Source organism: Pseudophryne corroboree, chromosome 1 (assembly GCF_028390025.1).
Source record: "Pseudophryne corroboree isolate aPseCor3 chromosome 1, aPseCor3.hap2, whole genome shotgun sequence".
Lineage (NCBI taxonomy): Eukaryota > Metazoa > Chordata > Amphibia > Anura > Myobatrachidae > Pseudophryne > Pseudophryne corroboree.
Window position 1 is genome coordinate 626,766,506 of NC_086444.1, and position 24,875 is coordinate 626,791,380.

The following is a 24,875-nucleotide window of genomic DNA, read 5'->3' on the forward strand; positions in this document are numbered from 1 at the left end:
CAGCTCTTACCTCCTAGAGGGGCGCAGGTTCGGGATCCAGGACTGGATCCTAGTAACCACGGATGCAAGTCTCCGAGGCTGGGGAGCAGTCACAGAGGGGGGAAAACTTCCAAGGAAGATGGTCAAGCTTGGAAACTTGTCTCCACGTAACGTTCTGGAGTTAAGGGCCATTTACAATGGCCTTCTACAAGCGGAACATCTTCTTCTCAATCTGCCCGCACTGATCCAGTCGGACAATGTAACAGCAGTAGCGTACATAAACCGCCAGGGCGGAACAAGAAGCAGAGCGGCAATGGCAGAAGCCACAAAGGTTCTACGCTGGGTGGAAAAGCATACAAGCGCTCTGTCAGCGATCTTCATTCCAGGAGTGGACAACTGGGAAGCAGACTTCCTCAGCAGACACGATCTCCATCCAGGAGAGTGGGGTCTCCATCAAGAGGTCTTCACAGAAGTGACAAGTCATTGGGGAATTCCTCAAATAGACATGATGGTATCTCGTCTCAACAAGAAGCTTCAGAGATATTGTTCCAGGTCGAGGGACCCTCAAGCAATACCAGTGGATGCACTGGTGACACCATGGGTGTTTCAGTTGGTGTATGTATTCCCTCCACTTCCGCTCATTCCAAAAGTTCTAAAGATCATAAGAAGAACAAAGATTCAAGCGATCCTCATTGTCCCAGACTGGCCAAGGAGGGCTTGGCATCCAGATCTTCAGGAATTACTCATAGGAGATCCCTGGCCTCTTCCTCTACGCGAGGACCTGTTACAGCAGGGGCCGTGCGTGTATCAAGACTTACATTTGACGGCATGGCGGTTGAATGCCAAAAATACTATCCGAAAGGGTATTCCCAGTGAAGTCATTCCCACACTTATTCAGGCCAGGAAAGGAGTAACGTCTAAACATTACCACCGTATTTGGAGAAAATATGTTTCTTGGTGTGAATCCAAGAAGGCTCCTATGGAAGAATTTCAGCTAGGACGTTTCCTCCATTTTCTACAAGCAGGTGTGGATGCGGGCCTAAAGTTGGGCTCAATTAAGGTACAGATTTCAGCATTTTTGGTTTTCTTTCAAGAACAATTGGCCTCCCTTCCAGAAGTTCAGACTTTCGTGAAAGGTGTGTTGCACATCCAACCTCCATTTGTGCCCCCAGTGGCACCATGGGATCTTAATGTGGTGTTGCAGTTCCTTCAATCACATTGGTTTGAACCTTTACAGAAGGTGTGGTTGAAATTCCTCACTTGGAAAGTGGTCATTCTGTTGGCCTTGGCATCCGCAAGGCGGGTGTCTGAGTTAGCGGCCTTGTCTCACAAGACCCCTTATTTGATATTCCATGAAGATAGAGCAGAGTTGAGGACTCGTCAGCAATTTCTGCCGAAGGTGGTTTCATCTTTCCACATGAACCAACCTATTGTGGTGCCAGTTGCTACTGACGTCTTAATTGAGTCAAAGTCTCTGGAGGTGGTCAGAGCTTCGAAAATTTATGTCACCAGAACGGCTCAGGTTAGGAAAATAGGGGCTCTGTTTGTCCTGTATGTATGCTCCCAACAAGATTGGGTGTCCTGCTTCCAAGCAGACCATTGCACGCTGGATCTGTAATACGATTCAGCATGCTCATTCCACGGCTGGATTGCCGTTACCGAAATCGGTGAAGGCCCATTCTACTAGAAGGGTGGGCTCGTCCTGGGTGGCTGCCCGGGGGGTCTCGGCATTGCAACTTTGCCGAGCAGCTACTTGGTCGGGTTCAAACACTTTTGCAAAGTTTTACAAGTTTGATACCCTGGCCGATGATGACCTCAAGTTTGGTCAATCGGCGCTGCAGAGTCATCCGCACTCTCTCGCCCGTTCTAGAGCTTTGGTATAACCCCATGGTTCTAATGGTGACCCCAGCATCCTCTAGAACGTATGAGAAAATAGGATTTTAATACCTTTTCTCTTAGTCCGTAGAGGATGCTGGGCACCCGTCCCAGTGCGTACTGTAGCTGCAGTTATTAGTTGTGGTTACACACATGTTGTGTTACGTTTATAGTCAGCCTGTTGCTGAAATTGTTCATGCTGTTGGCTAGTGTTCTGTTGAATGCCACGTTGTGCGGCATACTTGAGGTGTGAGCTGGTATGAATCTCACCTTTGTTTAACAATAAATCCTTTACTCGAAATGTCCGTCTCCCTGGGCACAGTTCCTATAACTGGAGTCTGGAGGAGGGGCATAGAGGGAGGAGCCAGTTCACACCCTTTGAAAGTCTTAAAGTGCACATGTCTCCTGCGGATCCCGTCTATACCCCATGGTTCTAATGGTGACCCCAGCATCCTCTATGGACTAAGAGAAAAGGATTTACCGGTAGGTATTAAAATCCTATTTTTGTCCAATGTATTGGTGTTCCAAATGTCAAATAAATTTGCCTTTGGGAAATATATCAGTGTTTCTTAAACTCAGTCCTCATGGAACCATAACAGTGCATATTTTCCAGATCATCTTACTGGACTACAGGTGTGTTAATTGGTTAACACCAGGGTTTAAAGTGAGCTGAAACGGGGCGGAACTGCGTTCCGTCAGTTCCCCTTGAAGACGGAACGCAGTTCCGCCTCCTCCGGCTCACCTCTCCCGATGTGTGCCGGCGCAGCAGGGAGATGCCGGGCCCCCGCTGTTATCAGCGGCACCCGGCTCTCCCTGCACAGTGGAAGAGCCTGGTGGCAGGAGCTCAGTACTGAGCTCCTGCTTCCAGCTCCCGGCTCTAGTGTGCGCTATGAGAGAGACGTCATGACGTCTCTCTCATAGTGCAGGGAGCCAGACACCGGGAGGATCACAGCGGTCAGATGCGGGAGCGGGGATTGGTAAGTATGGTGCTTTTTGGGTTTTTTTAAGGCACGTCTGCTGGGGTCAAGCTACAGGGGGCAAACTACAAGGGGTAAACTACTAGGGGCAATCTACAGGGGTGCATTACTACTGGGGCATTACTACTTGGGGCACACTACTGGGGGCATAACTACAGGGGCTAAACTACTGGGGGCATTACTATTTGGGGACTAAACTACAGGGGGGCATTACTACAGGGGGGCTAAACTACAAGGGGCATTACTACAGGGGGCTAAACTACAAGGGGGCAAACTACAGAGGGCATTACTACTGGGGGCATTACTACTTGGGGCAAGCTACATGGGGCTAACAACAGGGGTGCATTACTATTGGGGGCATAACTACAGGGGCATAACTACTGGGGGCAAACTACAGGGGCATTACTACAGCGGGGCTAAACTACAAGGGGGCATTAATACTTGGGGCAAGCTACAGGGGGCTAACTACTGGGGGCAAGCTACATGGGGTTAACTACAGGGGGCAAACTACAAGGGGGCAAACTACAGGGGTGCATTACTACTGGGGGCATAACTAAAGGGGCACATTACTACTAGGGGCATAACTACAGGGGGGCTAAACTACAAGGGGGCAAACTACAGGGGGGCATAACTACAGGGGCTAAACTACTGGGGGCATTACTACTGGGGCTAAACTACTGGGGGCATTACTACTGGGGGCTAAACTACAGGGGGCATTACTACTGGGGGGCTAAACTACTGGGGGCATTACTACTGGGGGGCTAAACTACAGGGAGCATTACTACTGGGGGGCTAAACTACAGGGGGCATAACTGTAGGGGCTAAACTACTGGGGGCATTCCTACTTGGGGCAAACTACATGGGGCTAAACTACTGGGGGGCTAAACTACTGGGGGCCTAACTGCAGGGGCTAAACTACAGGTGGCATTACCGCTGGGGGCTAAACTACATGGGGCAAACTACATGAGGACTAAACTACAGGAGATAAACTACTGGGGGCATTACCACTGGGAGGCTAAACTAAAGTGGGGGTAAACTACTGGGGTCATAACTGCAGGGGCATTACTACTGGGGGCTAAACTACTGGGGGCATAACTACTGGGGCTAAACTACAGGGGGCTAAACGACTGGGGGCATTACTACAGGCAACATTACTACTGGGGACAATACTACACAGGGCCATTACCATTAAGGGCATTACTAATGGGGGCACTACTAATGAGGGCATTGCAAAGGGGGTAATTCATAAGGGGCATCACTACTGGGGACATAAGGGGCACCACTACTATGGGTTCTATATAAGGGGCACCACTACTATGGGGTCTATATAAGGGGCACTACCTCTGTGGGCACTACCAGTACAGTGTACATTGCAAAAGGAGCACTACTACTGTGGTCATTGTAAAAGGGGCGCTACTGCTGTGGGCATTGTGTATTATGGGGTGCTACTACTGTCGGCATTATGTGTATTAGGGGTGCTACTACTGTGGGCATTATTACTATTGTGTGACCACGCCCCTTTCGGTTTGAGACCACGGTGCGTGCAATACATTGGTTGCATGGGCGCCGCGGGGGTGAGTTTCAACTTCCACCACCTCTCTAGGACCACTTTAAGCACTGGTTAACACAATAAATCAACAGGTTGAATTATTCCTGAGGATACCTTGAAAATATTCCCTGTTAGGGTTACATGAGGACAGGGTTTGAGAAACACTTGTAACAAATTGGTACAGAGGTCTTTCCAAATATGGATGATGATTTTGATAAATATTATTTTAGGTATTTTGCCAATAAAAAAAAATGTATGCACTTGGAATCACTACAAACATTGGGCCTAATTCAGACTTGATGACAACAGCAAAATCTCTCTCTACTGGGCAAAACCATGTGTACTGCAGGGGGGTGGGGCAGATGTAACATGTGCAGAGAGAGTTAGATTTGGGTGGGGTTTGTTTAAACTGATATCTAAATTGCAGTGCAGCATGTTTTGCCCATTAGAGAAAAATGTTGCTATTGCAAACAGGTCTGAATTAGGCCCATTGTCCTTTGTAGTTAAATCAACTGTGGGCTGTGCTTAGCACATTGTATAGCATAACTAAATATGCTGCCCCCACAGATAGGAAATGGGCTACAGCAAAATGAGTCCAATTCTGCATACTGTATATCAGATATTCTCATTTATTTCTGCACACATAGGCCCTCATTCCGAGTTGATCGCTAAGAGTCATCGCATCGCAAATGTCCGAAATGTAAGTATCTGCGCATGCGCAAATGCGTGATTACGCATGCGCGAAGACATACGTACGACAACTGTGCAAAATTACTTTGGGAAAAAAAAGCCGTAACTGCCAAACGAAAACGAGGAGTGGCGTGGGCGTGGCGGAGGCGAGACTTCGCAATGCTCCGACATGGGCGTGAAAGTGGGCGTACTGTGTGGGAGTATGCAACTTGCAATGGGCGTGTTTTTCGCAAATAAACTTTGTCGCTGTTAAAACTAACATAGGAAACCGTAGCAACATTCACGCAGCAGCAGAGTAGGTCTGCAGTTACTCTACATTTGCGAAGTACTGGTACAAGTGTGTATGCAGTAATTAGCAGTTAATTGGAGAGCACATTCATCTGATGTTCAATTACTTGTTAATTACTGAGCACATGAAAGTTACCAACCAGCAATTGACTGAACACACATTACATGTTTATTCTACTCACATATTAATCGCACACACTGTGAAATAAGGTTGTTATTTGTGTTTAACTTGGTGTGTAAGCATTGTGACGAAATGTTTTAATGTGTGTTAGACTACTAAATACAAACAAGTTACATTTTTTTTTAAAGTTATATAATTCTGCAACATTCTGATTAATTAACCAACACCCACATAATGCCGCATACACTATGTTTTATTTTTAAAAGTCACAATAATATATGTTTTTAACATCTGTCAATGTTTTCAATGATGTCATGTTGTCCAAAGATATTTTATCAAGTTGTCGTGTCTGTTTTATTAATATGGACATTAAAGTGTGGTGCAAAACATACCTTTTTTATCATTTTGGTTTAATTTTAAGGAGAATTAGCAGATTTGTCACCAAGTGTCTATATGTTGACCTAATCTTTTGGTAACTAAGATTTTGCTAATGCATTACCTTCAAGAAATTGCACACATTTTTTTTTTTTAATTTTTATTACAGTAATAATATTATCCAACATTTAAACATGGCTCCACATGAGTCTCACAGGCAGAGATAGACCAAGCACCAAGCAGATGGCACTGACAAAAATTATATTGCAGAACTCAGTACTCTGCAAATTTCTGCTTCTGACAAAAGTATCTTATAAATTCATAAATTCAAAAAATTTCACACCCTGCCACACAAAAATGTGACACAAACTGAGAAATAATTAGTATCCACCACACAAACACAACAATACACAGCACACTAGTGAGAGGAAGATGGCTCTGTTGTTTTTTAAAAGAAACTCACAGGCTACAATTCCTCCAAACAGAAAAAAGTCATTTCACTAAGAGGGAGTGATCCATTCTGGCCACACAAGCCAAGTCCAAAATAACATAGAGGCAACTACAAAAACATGGGTGCTGCCCATCTGGAGAGACATCACTTTCTTCTTTTTCGCCCCGCCTGAGGCTGATCTTCTTTGCTTGGTCTGCGGAGTGACCTTCGTTGGGCCTGCCCAGTGTCCTGTTCTTCCTGGGCAGGGGCAGGGGAGGGAGCCGATGTGGTTGGCTCTCTGCCACTGTGGGCAAGGGAGACAGCGATGGCCTGGAGCCCTTGCAAGATGTTAGTTGCAAGGCTTTGGTTTGAGGAGGCCAGTTGTTCTTGGGCCTGCCTGATCTCTGCCAGACTTTGGCAGAGTTGAGCAACACCTTGCTCAACACAGGTTCGGATCTCAGTGAGCCGGACAGTTATCTGGCTTACCTCCCGGATGACCCCGTCTTGAAATGTGTTTAGGCTCTCACCATACCTAGCAATTTCAAGCAGGATCTCCGGGATAGCAGAGGGTTGGGTGGGGGGGCCAGTAGGAACCTGCATAGGTGGGTTTTGTTGGCCCACACTGGCAGACCCACTAGGTCCCTCCACCTCAGCCTCAACCACATAACCGGCCTGTGACTCAAACTGTTCACCCCCCTGTGCTGTGTTTTGTGGCAAGCAAATAGAAGAATGTGTGGGGGAAAAGTTGGAGTCAAAATTAGTTTAAGATTATTAATACAGTTCAAATTTCAGACAAATACATGTGTAAACTTACCTTCCAAGTCATGTCCCGTCAGAATCTCAGGCAGGTCCGTGTCCATATGAGACACCCCTTGGCCCTCCTCATAACTCACACAGGCCATCGCCATCTCCTCCAAGTCAGTAAACTCCACAGCGACAGGTGGTCCCCCCCCTGTTGCCCTTGAGGCATTCCACTCCGCAGCCCTCTTTGCCTTCAGGCGGGATTTGAAGTCGGCCCACCTACATAAATATTGTGAAAGAGGGAAAAAGTTGAGTCTTCTTATTGTTCAAAGTAAATATATAGCACACATGTTCTGCTTGTGTTTGCTAGACATAACATGACATGTAACTACATTTTTTATGCAACTTAGCACAGAAAAAGGATTGTCAAGATGCACTTACCGTCGTCTCACTTCCTGTGATGTTCTGACGACAGAGCCAACTTCATTCACAGATTTTGTGATGTCTCTCCAGATGCGTTCTTTGGAAGCAGCCCCCATGTTTTTGGGGCCCCTATGTATTTTGGACATGGCCTGCGTGACCAAGACACGCAACTCCCTCTTAGTGAATGCAGGCTGTCTTTTTTTCCGTCTGGAGGTAGCCTGTGAGGTTTCTTCAGGTTGGTCATCTCCATCTTCCTCCTCACTAGCAGCTTCTGTCTGCTGTGTTTGTGTGGCTAAAGTCAATTCTCCCTCAGTTTGCTCACTATGTGTGTGTGGCAGGGTATCCACACTCAATTGTTGAGGTTCAGAAGCAGAAATTTGCAGAGTACTAGGTCCTGCATTAACCTCCGCAGAGGCGTATTCTAACAAGCGCCTTTGACACTCTATCCGTTGTTTCTGCAATGCCATCTGCTGCTCTGCAATGCGGTCTATCTCTGCTGCGATTTGCTCACGAGAAGCCATGTTTGTGATGACGTGTGTACGCCGAGGTGTGTGCGCTTATATACCTACGTGCGACTCGTTAATTCACACAGGTGTACACTGTTATTCTGTTGAATGATTGCACTGCTTATTTAAGGGCCTACTGTGCATGCTGTAAGTGTTGGTAGTTTGGCGTTTGAGTTGTTGGCTTGTGCGGGAAGGTGATAGTGGAATTGGCAGAGTGAGTAATTGTCAAGCATACCTTTGTCCTTTTCTTTGCGTTTTGAATATAGACAGTGGCATTTTTTGTGGGTATTTTCGTTTGTGAGTATTCTGTATTTTTTTTTTTTTTTTTGTGTTGGCAAGTTTTTTTAATACATTTTAATATTTTAATTTTTATAACACATATATATTTTGCAAGTCCATTTGTGAAAATATTCCCGTGCTTCTTTGTTTTGACTGTCATTAGTGTTCTCTTGTAGGAATTTACTTTTTGGTGAGAAAAACCAATTTTGTATTCATTTTTGGGTGTGGTCCACAAAAACCAGACTTTATTTCTTTAGGAGCAGGTAAGTGTCGTTGGCCTGTGTTGGAGCTTGTTTGTTGGAAGTGTCTGTATGCTGTTTTTGACTGTCATTTGTGTTCTCTTGTAGGATTTTTTTTTTTGGTGAGAAAAACCAATTTTGTATTCATTTTTGGGTGTGGTCCACAAAAACCAGACTTTATTTCTTTAGGAGCAGGTAAGTGTCGTTGGCCTGTGTTGGAGCTTGTTTGTTGGAAGTGTCTGTATGCTGTTTTTGACTGTCATTTGTGTTCTCTTGTAGGATTTTTTTTTTTGGTGAGAAAAACCAATTTTGTATTCATTTTTGGGTGTGGTCCACAAAAACAAGACTTTATTTCTTTAGGAGCAGGTAAGTGTCCTTGGCCTGTGTTGGTGCTTGTTTGTGTTTGTTAATTTTTTTTTTTTTTTTTTTTTTAAGTTTGCTAAACAAAGTGTTTGGGTTTTCCAGGATTGATCTGCAAAGTAGTGTTTGTCTTTCCTGGACTAGGTACTAAATTTCTTATTTTTTTGGTTTTTTTTTTTTATAAAGTTTTTTTGCATTAATATATGTTTTTTATATCCAAATATTAAATTTAGTTTTATTTGCTTTTTATTTTTGCATTTTGGACATGAATTCAACACAGAAAAAATGTACGCTCCTGCAGTAAGTTGACACCACAATTGTAAAAACAGTTATTGTGTAAAATTTTGGAAAACTTTGAAATATTTTTATTTTACATTTCTTAACATTCTCTCCAAAAAGTGTGTGATGTCAATACATATTGCGGCAGAAGCCCTACCTCCCCAACCCACGCCAGCACTCCCACCCCAACCGCCAGCCCCACAACCACAGCCGGCTCCTCATCAACCAAGGCAACGGAGGCGTGCTAGGCCACCAATTTTCAGAACCCGTGTCAGACTTTTTGGGATGCCAGATGATGTGGTGGTGCGTAGATACCGGCTGCCACCACATCTAATCCTAGACACTCTCTCCATAATAGAGAGTGATCTGGAGTCTGAAATTCGGTATCCTACAGCAATACCACCATTGACACAATTCCTTGCAGTGTTACATTTTTTGGCCACAGGATCATTCCAGCATGTGGTTGGAGACCTGGTTGGCATGTCGCAGGGCCAGTTCAGTAAGGTCCTGCGACGTGTCTGCCAGGCTTTCCTCAAGCGTGTTAAGCAATTTATTGCTATGCCTTTGGATGTTGGTGCCCTAGATGTGGTGAAGCGGCAATTTGCGGAAGGTGGTAGTCGCTTCCCACATGTTATTGGGGTTGTGGATGGCACACATGTAGCTATTCAGCCACCAAAACATAATGAAGAAATTTTTAGAAACAGGAAACTGTTTCATTCTCTGAATGTAATGGTTGTTTGTGGGCCATCCCTCCAGATCCTTTCCCTGAACGCAAAGTTTACTGGAAGTTCCCATGATGCGTATGTCATTAGACAATCAGGGATATGGCAGAGATTAAGATCAAGTCAACGACCAGACATGTGGTTATTGGGTGAGTTGTTGCTCAAATATTTTTGATTAAAAAAAAAAAAAAAATTACATTTTTTATATCTAAATTTTTGCTTTTATTCCAACAGGAGACCGTGGATATCCTTGCACCCCCTGGCTCATGACTCCTTACCGTAATCCCAGGCCAGGACCACAGATGGCATTTAACTCCGCGCTTACTGCCACTAGGCAGCTGGTGGAGCGCACAATTGGTGTCCTGAAAGGGCGGTTTCGTGTTCTCCACCGCACTGGTGGCGACATCATGTATTCGGCGGAGATGGCAAGTAAAATAGTGGTCCTGTGCGCAATACTCCATAATATCGCGGTAAGGAGTAGTGTAGAGCTTCCTCAGGCAGAGGAATTGCCTGATGAGGAGCCAGGGGTTGTGCCACGCTTCGGTGGGGGGAGTGTGACACGGAGGGGGAGCCAAGTGAGGGCAAGAATTGTTGCAGAATATTTCAGGTATAGTGTTTATATATTTTATATTTGCCAAAATAATACAACACAGTATGCTTCTGTTTTATAAACCATGATTTCAATTTGTATGATCTTGTAAAGTGATTGGGTACGGATTTTGTGGTGTTGGAATGTGTAATTGTTTTTGGTTCAAAATACAAAAACACGTTAAGCTTACAATGTTTATTTTGAAATTTAAATACTGTAATGTTGCTAAATAGTGTCCTTATTTGTTTTCTATCATCAAATCCTGATTATGTAACCAAACACACAAACAAATGATACTCAATGTTTCACACTTTGTGACTGTCCAGCTGAATTATCACACGAACTGTGGTGAGTACACAGATATGTTTAGTATTTGTAACTAAAGTCTGTGTCTCTGTGTGTGTTTTGTTTGCTTAAATTTGGGTACCAAACATTTTCGCTTCTGCTATTGCGTTTTTACGCTCGTGCCAAATAACACTCTGCTTTTCACAGCATTGCAAAGATCAATAAAGTTAATAGAAATGACAACATAGATTTTTGACCAATCACATGCTAACAGACACTATAAATATATGCCCAAATAAGGAAAACGCCATTGCCATGATGCGTGCAGCACCGTTCACCAGGCGGGAGCTCCGCGTGCTGGTTGCGGTGATGGACCGCCGCGTAGGCCGCGTTGGGCGCTTCATCCCCAATCGGGTGAAGCGCGAGGCCTACGCGGAGGTCCGCCGCCTGCTGCGGACGCGAGTCCGCAGCAGGCGGACAATCATCCAGCTCGAAAGGAGGTGGAGTGATCTCCGTAGGCGGACTCCAGATTTGTTGGCGGAGATCCGCCATCAAATCCGTGCGCTGCATACACGAAGTAAGTTACCTTACATAAGTTTTTTGCACTAAATTGTGCTAATGTGTTATTTTCCAATTTTTGGCCTTCCGTAATTTAAGTAACAATTGTTAAATACAATGAGCACTGCAGGGGAAGCATATGTAACATGTGCAGAGAGAGTAAGTTTTGGTTTGGGTGTGTTAAATCAGGTGCAAAAATTTGCAAGGCTAAAATAAAGCTGCATGTATTTACCCTGGCCATAATTTTAAATTTTTTTAAAAAAACACACTCTCTCGGGACATGTTATATCTGCCACCCCTGCACTGCACATGCTTTTGGCCAATTGCCTACTCAATACCTGCTGTAAACCCCTTGGATTTGCAGACATTTTACAGTAAGTGGTAGGCTAATTGCAACCTGCAATGCCCTTTTATGGAAATTAGGACACTGTGTGTGGTTAGGTAAAACAGTACTGACTGTAGCAAAGTAACACCAAACAAGTGCATGTTTACAAAAAATAAGAAGCAGGCAGGAAATTAATCCACAATACTTGATCAGTGCAGGCTATATAATAAGGTGCCTTGAATAGTAATCTGGTGATGTTGCTGAGACCAATCACTATGACTCAATTGCCTAGATTAAGGAATGAGCTTCAAAGTTAAATTTTAGACTCATTTTGTTTGCTGTGGCCAACATGAAGAGGATCTTAACATGTTTGCTTTTCTTTGGAACAAAACAAATAATTTAACAATGAACAGAACATTGATAAAACAAATTGATTACTATGTAATTTATCATGTTTGAACAATTTGAACAATATTATCATTCTAGGACAACAACAACGTCAAAACTCCCCACCCCCTTCCCCTTCTCACTCCCCCTCCCCTTCTCACACCCCCTCCCCTTCTCACTCCCCCTCCCCTTCTCACTCCCCCTCCCCTTCTCACTCCCCCTCAGCTTCCCAGTCCCCCTCATCTTCCCAGGCCCCATCAGCTTCCCTGGCCCACTCCACTTTACATTCCCCTTCTCACCACACCTCTCCATCTCTTTCTGGGACCCCTTCTCCTCCTTCCCATACCCCTTCTCCTTCAAAATCAACATCACAATCTGAACCACCCTCACCCTCTATTGCTTTAACTTTTTCTCCGCCCCCCTCGCCCTCTCAATCAGACCCCCCCTCTGAAATTGCGGACCAAATCCAGCCTCCTTCCCCCATCCAGCCTCCTTCCCCAATCCCTCCTCCTTCCCCAATCCCTCCTCCTTCCCCAATCCCTCCTCCTTCCCCCATCCAGCCGCCTTCCCCCATCCAGCCAACATCCCCACCAAGTGAATGGGCAGAGGAAGCCCCTGCCGAACGTTCCGGGAGTCTGGATGTTGCCGTGGAAAGTAAGTATATTTTAATTTTTTAAAAAATGATTACCCACTTACACTTACAATGCCAAAACATGCAGTGTTGTACTGTTTGAATTCTTGGACCCTGGAAAAATATTTAAAAATTTAATCATGGTGTACATGTTGCCTTTACATATTTGTGAGTGTCATTATATGTACAGTGTGTATGTGTGCAATGTTTTGTGTGTCCACTCTAGGTTGACACTCATTAGGTAGCCAGGGTTGCCAGGAGAACAGGGTTTATATGTGTTACTTTTTCTGGGAAACAGTTAGACCTGAGTGGAGTTTAGTATGTTTGCCTTTTACACTTGGGCCTGTGTAGTCTGAATATTTACACTTAAAAATCACATGCTTCACTTTGTTATGCAGCCTAATGACACACTGTTTTTTTGTGTGAAAGTTACATTCTCAAAATTAATAAGTGTTCAAGTCAAACATGTTTGCACTTATTTAGTAAGGGCAGCTTTCATGGAGTGTGGGAATGCTATGATATGTTGGCCTTCTGAAGATGTGGATATGCAGTGTGATGATGCAGGACCAACCCACTAAAAATACAAAACAAATAAAACAACAAATGGGAATGAATGCCAACATGGTGTCACACTGACGAAGATGGTAGTTATCTTTAACATGGGATCTCGGACATAGCAATCAATAAGATTATACTTAAAAAATTGGGATCCACTTCTACAATATAATAATCATATTTTTGCTTGATTGCTATGGGCAACGTTCCATCTTAAATATAACTCACATAGTAGTAAATGTAACACATGGTCTGGAACACTTTAAAATCTGATAAAAAGGCTGAGCAGGCTTGTGTGTTCTGCTAATGATTGTACCATAAAACAGGCAGGATGTAGTAACTTTGCCATTAAAGCAGGCCTGTCCAAACTGCGGCACTCCAACTGTTGAGAAACTACACATCCCAGCATGCCCTGACACAGCTTTGCCATTCCCTGACCACAAAACTGTGTAAAGGCATGCTGGTATATGTAGTTTCACAACAGCTGGAGTCCAGCAGCTTGGACATGCCAGCATTTAAGTGTGCTTTGCGCCTTGCTTGGCTAATAAGTAATGTAATTAAGTTATTAATGTTTGTGTTGCATCTTAATTTCAGATGTTGCAGTTGGAGATCCCACAAGTTTTTCAGGGATACTTTACACCATGCGCCAACACCTGCAAGGAATGATGGATTGTGTGGACCATTTGCAAAAATTTGCTTGACTTGTATTCTTTGATTTGTAAAAAAAAAAAAATATTAACAAATACAAAAATAAAAAAGTTGATTAAAGTTAACCGGGTGTTGTGTTTATTAATGCAAAAAAGGATCAGCAGATTGGCAGGCAGAATTTGTTTTGTTCAAAAAATTACACACATCTAACGTTACATTTTTACCAAAAAAAAAAGGAGATTATTGTGTTAAGAAACATGTAAACACCTTCATTCACAAACAACACCTTTAAAAATTAAAAAAGTGAAAAAAAAAAAAAACAATTTTACACTTTGACATGTTGATGGCCAATTATGGCAACAAAGTGTTAATTTTTTTTTATTCTCACACTTAATTGTTTTGGAACATTATCAATCATTACACTAATTGGGTTCGTAATTGAAAAGGGCTTGTGGTCTTTAAAAGGAAAGGTGTCATTGCACTTAATAGGCCAAAAAAACATTTTTGTGCGTTTTACCTTAAAAGTGTGCACTTTTACGCAAAACTTTGTAAATATACTCAAACTTAGTATTTTTACGATTAAGTATGTGTTATTGCGATGATTTCGCAATGCTGCGATGGTTTCGCATTACTGCGATGTCATTTGGCGTACGCCCACTTTGTGTAATACTGCGTACGAATGTGCAAAAATACGTTGGGGGCGGAGGTTCGCATATTTACTACATTAACGCAACTTTGCGAATATGTTGTGCGACCGAAAAACTTAGCGATCAACTCGGAATGAGGGCCATAATTCAGGAGTATATGATTCCTTTGTGCATTCAACTCTGCATTAGGCCCATAGCATACTTATAAAATACATTCTGTGTGAGGGCATGGCTTAGCTGCTTGTATGAAAAGTTGCTGTCTTAAAATACTGAAGTGACAGAGTTGTTTGCACAAAATAAGTGTATTCCCACCTATAAGTGGCAGGGGCAGTCAAAGAGAGGGGACGACCCATGTGCAGTCTCTGTGCAGACACCCCCTGTCTCACTGGCGCATATCCTCAGTAAACTCTGGAACTGTACCAGAGACTATGGGCATAAGCTTATCTCCGGCAACATGGTGTAGATACCATTTTCCCTGTAGTGCGAATGCACAGATCTCTGGAAACATGGCATCTGCGCCATGTTCCCGGTGATGTCTGAGGTGCAGATAGAGAGGTAAATATTGTGAATAGGTGTAGGGTGTGGGCCAGAGCCGGCCTTAGGCATAGGCAAACTAGGCAAATGCCTAGGGCATTTGGTATGCTTAGGGGCACCAGCAGCTTCTGCTGATTAAAATGATATGCAGCATGCCTATATTCTGTGTGTGACTGCGGCTGTATCTGCCTACGAAATGCTATGTTGCAGTGTATTCCTGGAAATCACTGTAATGTAGCATTTCGTATGCAGATACAGCCGCAGTCGCACACAGAATATAGGCATGCTGCATATCATTTTAATCAGCAGAAGCTGCTTGTGCATCAGAGCCACATAGTAATTTTCATAAACAAAAGGCGCCCGACGTTAGCAGAGCTGCCAGCTGACTCATGCCAGGCATCTCCTGCAGAACTAGCGGCGGTGCCAGGGGGCACCAGCCAATATCTTGCCTAGGGCATCATATTGGCTAGGGCCGGCTCTGGTGTGGGCCCCCACGGACCCAGAAGCATTATATTTTATATATATATATATATATATATAGTATCCCAATACGGGTGGCCATCAGGAGGAGTGCCGGTCCACATCTGCCATATGCCATATATATATATATATATATATATATATATATATCGACCTCCACAAGCCGGCACTCCTTGGATTGCTTCCAAATACCTGGCCAGGGCGCTCTCTCTGGGCCTTCCGCCCCTTACATACAACAAGCAATGTATAGAGGCACTCCTGGACTGCAGAATTAGTGAATCAAATGCGGTGATTTATTCAACGTTTCGGGGTACTGCCCCCCGTCATCAGGACACACACACATCAATATCAGTGAAACAAACAGTGCTTAAATAGACACACTTACAGGTCTCCAGATTGTTCTGCTGCCTCCCAGCGTGCGCTCCCGGCGTCCGTGTCCCGCTTCCGGTCCTGGATGTGACGTCCCACCCAGAAGTGACGTCCGCCGGGTCACTACACCAGGGGCTGCCCAGGTTGCCATGGTGATGCTGCTGAAGCCGCAGCCGCACCATGGGCCCTGTAAGTAAATAACAAAACAAACAACCACAATTATAATAATAATAATAATACAGCCTAAAATCAATCATAGTGAATCATATACTTATGTTAATGCTATACATATTGTGTGAACATATTAAAAAACGAAGTGATGTTTGATCTTAGTGTACACACACATTACAGAGGCTCTATATCGCCATCTAGTGCTTGTGAATAAAATGTTCAATAAAAGCATATAAGACAAAGATATTATTGCACTAAATATCGGTGTTCAACTATATCCCTCTGTTTTGTAATAAAGAAAATCATGTCCAAGTTGTAAGATGTGGATAACAATGCTGACTTATTGATCTACATTATTTCTTAAACAAGACCATATTATCCATATCAATAGAACAACTGAACAATTTTTGTAAAATAATTTTTCTTATGTGCACTATATTTAGACCCTGGCTATACAATAATGCGAATTTAAAATTATTGATCTGGCTATACCTGTCTGGCTATCAAACATGACAATGATTCTACAAGCACTAAGGACCCAATATGAGGGCCGATATCTTTTCCCTGATATGTTCATTGCTCATTTTATCTCTGTGCCTACTTATTACCGCACTCATTGCTTATATCTAGCACATTCTCTCAAAAGTTGTAAACGACCTTCAAAAAGCGACGTTGTAAAAAAACTTTATAAAAAACAGCTGAAATTAAGGGCTTCATTCAGTCCATGTGGACTAACCGTATTGAGGCGATATATCCATTTGCATTCCAGCTGTAGCAACTGCTTGTCTCTATCTCCCCCTCTTAAGCTTGGGGGGATCTGGTCTATTATGCGATATCGCCCTCAAAAAAGTCGAGCCACTGCCTGATCACTTTTGCCCTCATTAATGGCTGCTCTTATGGCTCTCCTATGTTGGGCCATTCTCTCTTTGAAAGTGATCAGGCAGTGGCTCGACATTTTTTGAGGGCGAAGCATTCCATGGCAACTTTAAGATATCGCATAAACATGACTTACATCCAAATGTAAACGAGCCCCAAAATTAGTAAGATCTACTACATGTTGGAGAAAATACACTGATATTTTTCAGGATTTGCCCGTGTATTTGTGTTTTACAAGAGGTTACATATACTGTAAGTGGCCATGAGACATTATTTAAAATGCATGTAGCCACAGGGATCACTGTACCTTATAACCAATACAGGGAAATGGCACTGATGATCCCATTTGAATGTATGCATCTCTGATTTCTTTTTTTCCCCAAGAATGTAACAGCTACATAATGGGGGTAAGGTGCAATCAGGGAGATTTCTGGTCTATTCAGGGAGTCAGGGAGATTGCTGCTATTTCAGGGAGTCTCCTGCAGAATGTGGGAGGGTTGGGAACTATGATCTAGCTCCACATCAGCAGTATGTGCATCTGTTTTATGACAAGTTATCATCATCTTGAGCATGTATTTGCACATGCCCTGTAGCTGGTGCCAAATATAAACCCACTATCCATCGGATATACACACCTGCATGACTTACATTTGCCTAAACATACTGTGGAACAGATGTACTAAGCCTTGAAAAGTGATAAATTGCACAGTGGTAAAGCACCAACCAACCAGCTCCTAACTGTCATTTTTCAAACCCAGGCTGTAACATGGCAGTTAGGAGCTGATTGGCTGGTACTTTATCACTGTGCAATTTATCACTTAAAAAGACTTAATATATCTCCCCCTGTATCTTTACTGTTCCATACCTCCCAACTGTCCCGATTTTGGCGGGACTGTCCAGTTTTCTTGGATTGTCCTGCTGTCCCATCCGCAGGTCACAATGTCCCACAGTGGTGGAAGGGGGACAGTTGGCAAACCCTCCTCAGCGGGGAATAGCCACTGTGCGCATGCTCACAGGTCTATTGACTGGGAGAGAGGGACAGGTGGCGTGGCCACTCAGCCAGCAGCTCACAGAGCACTTTGTATGCCCCCAGAGGCGAAAGTGGGGAGCGTGATTGTCAATCACGTCATTCTCACAAAGTCACACCGTCTTTTCCTGAGACCACACCCCTTTTGGAAGAGTACCTCTTTTGTGGACAGAATGTTGGGAGTTATGCTGTACTATATTAGAACACTTATTCCTTTGCAGGCGGACATAAGTGGCAGTATTGCTCAGATTTACATATGCATATGATCACTTTCTGAGCTTGTGCTAAATACACTACACAAATTGGCATAGTAATTACTCTGGATAAGTGCTCCTGTGTGCATACCCAGATACTAGATAAATGCTGGTGGCCTGTGTCAATGACTAGAAAAGAGTCTGTACATATTGGATAGCCATGGTGAAGGAAATAATTTATTAATGTATCTTTGTTTTTTGTTGTTTTTTTTAATCTTTTTATTCAAATATAACAAAAATATATAATGTTCTATTTCACATTATTATACAATCAAAAATTGTACATAACAGCATAATCATGAAGAAAAATAAACATAAAACAAAAGTAGTACAACTGAAAATCATGGTTATCGATTTTAACGGTCAATATTTTGTAGGTTCATTTTAGCATTTATTACATTTATATATAAATAATGTTTGTGGTAAGCTATATCATTCTAGACGTTTTTTCGATCAACATCCTCTTTTCATCATAGCTTACTATAAAATTCACAGAAGATTGTCAGGGTATCTACACCTCTATGATGGGGAATGGTATACTCATCTGATAAGAAAGAATAGTCATTGGTTTACTATCTCTCTGCCTTGACCAAATTCGCTGCTAATTTGCTTATTTTATAACCATATTTATGACACGTAACATTTTCGAACACTGTTTTTCCCTTTTGTTAAAAACTATAAATTCCTTATTTTTTTGTAAAATAATCTTTAAGTAATGGGGTGTTCTCTGTCTCTAGACCTTGAAAGATCTTTTTGTGCTTTAATGTCGGTGTTTTCAACATATTTATTTTGCTTGTTAATGTTGGAGATGATGTTACCTCTTAACAAAGCTTTAGGAGCCTCGCTGAACAATATATAGCATGATTACCTTGGAAAGAGATAAAGTGGATGTAGATAAAGTACCAGCCAATCAGCTCCTAACTGCCATATTACAGGTTATGTCTGAAAAATACAAGGAAAAAGAAAAGACAAAATAGCCTTTTGTGGAAGTACTCATTTATAAATGATAAGTTTGTGATGAATATGTAATTCTTTACTTGCTATAGGTGTGAATATAAAACTTAACCTTTGTTTAGTTCCTAATTAAAATTCTCATAAATATAGAGCAACCATAAATGATTCTCAATTTGTTAGATTATTAAAAAAAAAGTTTTAAAAAAACCCAACCCTTGATTACCTTTATAACAAATAAGGTTCAAGGTAAGAAAAAGGTGAAAATATCTGGAAAATATTTATTCGGACTTGCTAAATGTAAATTGGAGGACTCTTGGTGATCACTAAGTAATTAGGACATTGTTGGTTTAATTAACAACCCATAACATTGTGGCATTAATACTTAACAAGCTGTAGCATTGATAATAATGGAGCCAAATAATAAGCTTATAAAGCAGAGATATAGAATAATAGTTTCCAGAAAAAATTGCCCACACCACCTAGTATTCCCAAGTGGTCCCCCATCCAAGTACTGACCGGGCCTCACCTGCTTAGCTTCTGATATCGAACAAAATCGGGCGTATTCAGGATAGTATGACCGTGGGCAGTTATTTCAAGGGGTGGTCTTCAGTATGCCGACTGACGGGATCCCGGCGCACAGTATACCGGCGCCGGAATCCCGACAGCCGGCATACCGACACTTATTCTCCCTCGTGGGGGTCCATGACCCCCCTGGAGGGAGAATAAAATAGCGTGGCGCGCTTAGCGCACCACCGTGCCCGCAGCGTGGCGAGCGCAGCGAGCCCGCAAGGGGCTCATTTGCGCTCGCAACACTGTCTGTGAGCCGGCGGTCGGTCTCCCGGCGCCGGTATGCTGGTCGCCGGGAGCCCGACCGCCGGCATACCATACTGAACCCATTTCAAGGATACAAAAACACTTCTGCTTTCTGTACTTGACTGGGATAAGGTTCTAAGGAACCAGACTCATGTCTTTCCAGATGAGAGAGTGTATAAATATGACACTTCTGCTTTCTGTTGTGATAGTAAATATTTATCTGGGAAAAAGCGTAATGCCTGAACCCAGAGCTACTATCAACCAGATGACAGAGTGTCAAAGATATAATATATATAATTAAAAACAACAAACTTTTTTAAAATTATCTAACAAACTGAGAATCAATTTATGGTTGCGCAATATTTATGAGAATTTTAATTAGGAACTAAATAAAGGTTAAATTTTATATTCACACCTATACCAAGTAAAGAATTACATATTCATCACAAACTTATCATTTAAGTGCTTCCAAAAAAGGTTATTTTGTCTTTTCTTTTTTCCTTGAGTGTTTAGTCTACAAAATCATTGGAAGCACCACCAATCAAGCACTGTTTCATATTAATATTAACAGTCATTATATTGATTCTTTATATACGTGTAATATCATATTGTTTTCTCTTTGGGCTGTTGCGGACCCACAATTTTTCTTTCAAGAATATGTCTGAAAAATGACAGGAGCTGGTTGGCTGGTACTTTATCTCCCTCCACTTTATCACTCGGCAAAACTTAGTACATAGACTCCATGAAGTAAATATTTGCTAGATTTATTGGAGGCATATAAATTACATAATACCATGGCCGTAGCGGGATGAAATTCCCCCCTGTGCTGGCCCTGTCACGCAAACTTGTGAAGGGGCGGAGCCACTGCAACCAGGGAGGAGCAAAGCCCCTGGAGCATCTTAAAGATGTTATGGGTGACTCTGTAGTGGCGATTGCACTCTAGCAGCGCTCTAGGCTGTAGAGTGTCACCATTCGCCCACCACAGGTTGCAGTCCTGCATAATACTAGCCATTAGTCATGCAAACAAGTAATCTATTATTGCACAATGCCCCTCTGGATCAGTGATTACAGCATGTTCTACAAATGGTGTACTTATTTTATCTATATACAGGTTGAGTATCCCATATACAAATATTCCGAAATACGGAATATTCCAAAATATGGAATTTTTTGAGTGAGACTGAGATAGTGAAACCTTTGTTTTCTGATGGCTCAATGTACACAAACTTTGTTTAATACACAAAGTTATTAAAAAATATTGTATTAAATGACCTTTATGCTGTGTATATAAGGTGTATATGAAACATAAATGAATTGTGTGTATGTACACATACTTTGTTTAATGTACAGTTATTAAAAATATTGGATAAAATGACCTTCAGGCTGTGTGTATAAGGTGTATATGTAACATAAATGCATTCTGTACTTAGATTTAGGTCACATCACCATGATATCTCATTATGGTATGCAGTTATTCCAAAATACGGAAAAATCCCATATCCAAAATACCTCTGGTCCCAAGCATTTTGGATAAGGGATACTCAACCTGTAGTATCATTAACCTTATAGGTGTTCTTGCAGTAGGATAATGTCTATTTTCACTTTATATACAGTAAATAGGCAATGATTTTTCTTTTTATTAAATCATTTACAGTATGCTTTCTACTTAGCAAATATTATCTCAGTCATGTTGAGGACAGAGCAAAGATAAAATAAATAAATTCAATTTACCAAGTTTGTGCTCACTGAGAAACCTGGTACCTGTATTATCTGATAGTCAATAATATTATTATTATTATTAAGTAAATTTCCGTTTGCAAACAAAACCCTAAAATAATTATGAATTAAACATATATTTGTTACATAATAATAAAGTATATAAAAATTATGTATAAAACAGTATTCCGCTGAGAGTTTAGCTCCACATCCAGTGAAATCCATATTGTGCATTGCACAGCTGATGCTGAATTGTCCCCAAAGGCCTGAGTCGCACGCAAAAGCGCAAGCATCAGTGTCTATTGGCAGTCGCCTGTATGTGAGTTCATGCAAATGGCGCTACAAATTCCTTTCCTTGCGTACATTCATGTGTGGGCGAATGTGCCTGGATTAAGACGTCCGTGTACTCTGTAATACCGATTGGTGCATCCCTATACACCATCATCGGTCGTATTTTCAAAACATATACCACCAGCTCTATGACAGTTCTCTGTCTGACCACGGGTTCCTATGCTTATGGATGTGAATGCATTGAATTGCCCCAGATACTTCCATAATACGCATACTAAACGGTCCATTTCTGCATGCACTACTAGCCACCTCCCAGTCATTGCCCAGGAACTTCTATGCCTTTTCCACTACATTCCTAACGCCGCCTGCACTGATCACAACAGCACCTTTGAAATTTTCACTGTTGTAAATAATTGGTCAACTAAGGCATTGTGTGTGGCTCAGACTCAGGCCTCAAAGCACAGGCATAAAATGCCTTCACTAAACAGCTGCACAGTGGCAGAACTACCGGCGGTGCTGCCAGTACATTGCACTGGGTCCCACCGCAGCGAAGGGGTACACAGCTGACATTATAATGAGTCACATTGACTCGTTATATGCCGCCGCCAGTGAACTGCACACCACCAGTGCTCCGGAGTCTGCACAGTAGCGCAGCTGCTGCCGGATAGCACAGTCAATAAGTGTCCAGGTCCCGGCTGGAGCAGGAAGAGGGGCCACTCTATCCCTTCTCCTCCCCTCTTCTCTCAACTCCTCCCCCAGACTTAGTAGTGCTGTCTGTACCTGATTCTAATCTAAGTTCTTCCTCTATTGCGGACACAGACGGCCCAGCTGGAGGGGGAGGAGGGGCCGCTCTCTCAGCTCATCCCCTTACTTGCTCTCTCTATGTGGCTGTGCTTGGGCACCGGGGATCTGACGTTGTCACGTCATGATCTTGTGACGACGTGTCTAATGTGTATGGGAGGGAAGGAGGAGCAGAGGCACTGGTAAGGAAATTCCCCGTGCAGCAGCAGCAGCCCATGATATTTCACATCACTGACGGCAGGCTAGATTAGGTAGTAAAAAACCACACACTAGAGTTTCATATGTTGTGTTCTTTACATCTGTATATAAATATATATATATATGTGTGTGTGTGTATATACTTTTTTTTTTTGCATCTTGACAAAGGGGTGTGCGACCTCCGAAACATTGGCACATAATTAATGTGATCATCCGTCCATTGGTTTTTAAATATACATACTGTGTGTGTATACAATCAGCAGTAACTGTCATCATCCTCTTTATGTGCTTAGGCCTGTCCTCAGGCCCTTGCAAATGACATGCCTTGGTCAAGCATATTTGTGTTTCTGTGCCTATGTACTTGGCCAACGTTAGTCACCCCCAGTGTCGGACTGGGGCATGAAGATCCCACCGTCGGAATGCAGGGGCAGGGGCCCTTGCTTAGAGACTTGGCTAACCATTAGTGAGTGCATGGTCTGGGCCCCTTGATAAATATATTTAGTAAATACTGCTAGTACAAGCATTATAATATACCAGATTAATAACAGAAATGCTCTGTAGAAAATATACCATAGTCCTGTGCAGTATAATGTAACACATGTATAAAATATAATTCAAGTGCACAATCTAGAACCTGATCCCTAGAGGTGTGGTGGTGGTGGTGGTGGTGGTGGGGGGGAGGGGGTAGTAAGGCTAAACGGGGGGTGGGCCAGTCCGGCCCTGTTCACCCCCTCCCCTCGCTCTTCCTACCTCTAAAGCTACAAATTTGCGTAGGCGCATATACATGTTTTAGGCATGATCACAGTGTTTTGAGGTATTTTGCGAAGTGGTTTACTGTAGGTCTCACTCACAGCTTGTATGATTCTGGTGTGTGAACTGAACAATGAAAACCTGTGTTCTTCTTCTTCATTTAGCACCCTCACCAGTTATTACAGTAATACTGCCACAGTCGCATCTAGTTAGCATACATGCCTGTAGAGGCAGTATATCAAAACCACATATTAAAACCATACTCCCCGTAAAAGCAAGAGTTGAGTTGGATTACATAAGAATAACATGCACTCCTCACCCAACAAAATAAAAGAACATAAAACAAAAATCCTACAGTTTTTCTTCTACCAGGTTATAATAAAGTTTACCAGGCTACAAGTTTAGAATGGAGTTTGCTGACACCTCTGAGGAGAAAAGGGTCTTCTTACTAATTCTGCATTTTCCACATTCTGAATTTGTCCCATGTGCAGAATAATCTTGTTCTCTTCTTCGCTGTGTATCGCAGTTCTCACCACAGTAGTTGTTTGTGTTCTCTCATTTATGACATTTATTTGATAAATCAGAACTACAGATAAAAAGGTCCCCAAAAGCTAGTAAAAAAGAAAATGAATATATTATTATATTAATACGTGTAGATAATGATATCAGATTTGCAATCTTCATTTTCAGAATCTTTGTTAAATGTGAGTGTGTATGTAATAAAAACAGATATTATCTAACTCTGGAATATTTATCTATAATATATTGCAACACTTTCATCATCGTTATAGTCTTCATTATTGACACATCCAATATTATCCCCCTCATGCTGTGGCACATTAGCAACTCCCAAAGTAGTATCCTCAATTTATAAATCATCATCATCATTCTTACTCATCTTCATATTTCCATTTGGTTGAAAAATTATACAATTAGCTGCTCTCTAATTAGTGTCAGAAACAAAAATGTCAGAAACATATAGCACTCATGGATACCCTTAGATTCCCCTCAAGATTCTGTGATTCAATTCCTTTTTCTGTCTCCGTCTCAGGAGGAGGGACACACATAGCAGCTAAACCAGGGCGCACATGAGGGGGAGGGCTCCCTGTCTTAAGTGTCCAGATCCCCCTGAAGGCTTAATCCGGCCCTGAACTATAGGAGGAGTTTTTACTAATAGTAAATC

General features: G+C 42.5%; 2 protein-coding genes and 1 pseudogene across 2 annotated transcripts in view; 1 reads left to right on the top strand and 2 right to left on the bottom strand.

Moving 5' to 3' along the window:
• The first annotated feature begins 9,240 nt into the window (after window positions 1-9,240).
• On the top strand, window positions 9,241-12,049 carry LOC135039600 (putative nuclease HARBI1). Its single transcript, XM_063954746.1, has 3 exons — window positions 9,241-9,982; window positions 10,068-10,408; window positions 11,915-12,049. The coding sequence occupies exons 1-3, from the start codon at window positions 9,397-9,399 to the stop codon at window positions 12,047-12,049; spliced, it is 1,062 nt and encodes a 353-aa protein (XP_063810816.1). The 5' UTR covers window positions 9,241-9,396.
• Window positions 12,050-19,590: 7,541 nt separating this feature from the next.
• Window positions 19,591-19,708, bottom strand: LOC134949970 (5S ribosomal RNA; annotated as a pseudogene).
• Window positions 19,709-21,619: 1,911 nt separating this feature from the next.
• Window positions 21,620-24,875, bottom strand: part of LOC134928576 (tetraspanin-33-like) — an 81,503-nt gene continuing 78,247 nt past the window's right edge. The window contains exon 8 of the mRNA XM_063924511.1: window positions 21,620-24,303. Within this exon, the coding sequence (XP_063780581.1) occupies window positions 24,094-24,303 (210 nt within the window). The 3' untranslated portion in view covers window positions 21,620-24,093. The remainder of the gene's footprint in view (window positions 24,304-24,875) is intronic.

Coding starts and splice junctions, on each gene's coding strand:
- LOC135039600 (XM_063954746.1), top strand. CDS start 9,397: ATGCCAGATGATGTGGTGGTGCGTAGATACCGGCTGCCACCACATCTA. Junction 9,983..10,067: donor ACCAGACATGTGGTTATTGG/GTGAGTTGTTGC, acceptor TTATTCCAACAG/GAGACCGTGGATATCCTTGC. Junction 10,409..11,914: donor TGACACGGAGGGGGAGCCAA/GTGAGGGCAAGA, acceptor GTTAAATTTTAG/ACTCATTTTGTTTGCTGTGG.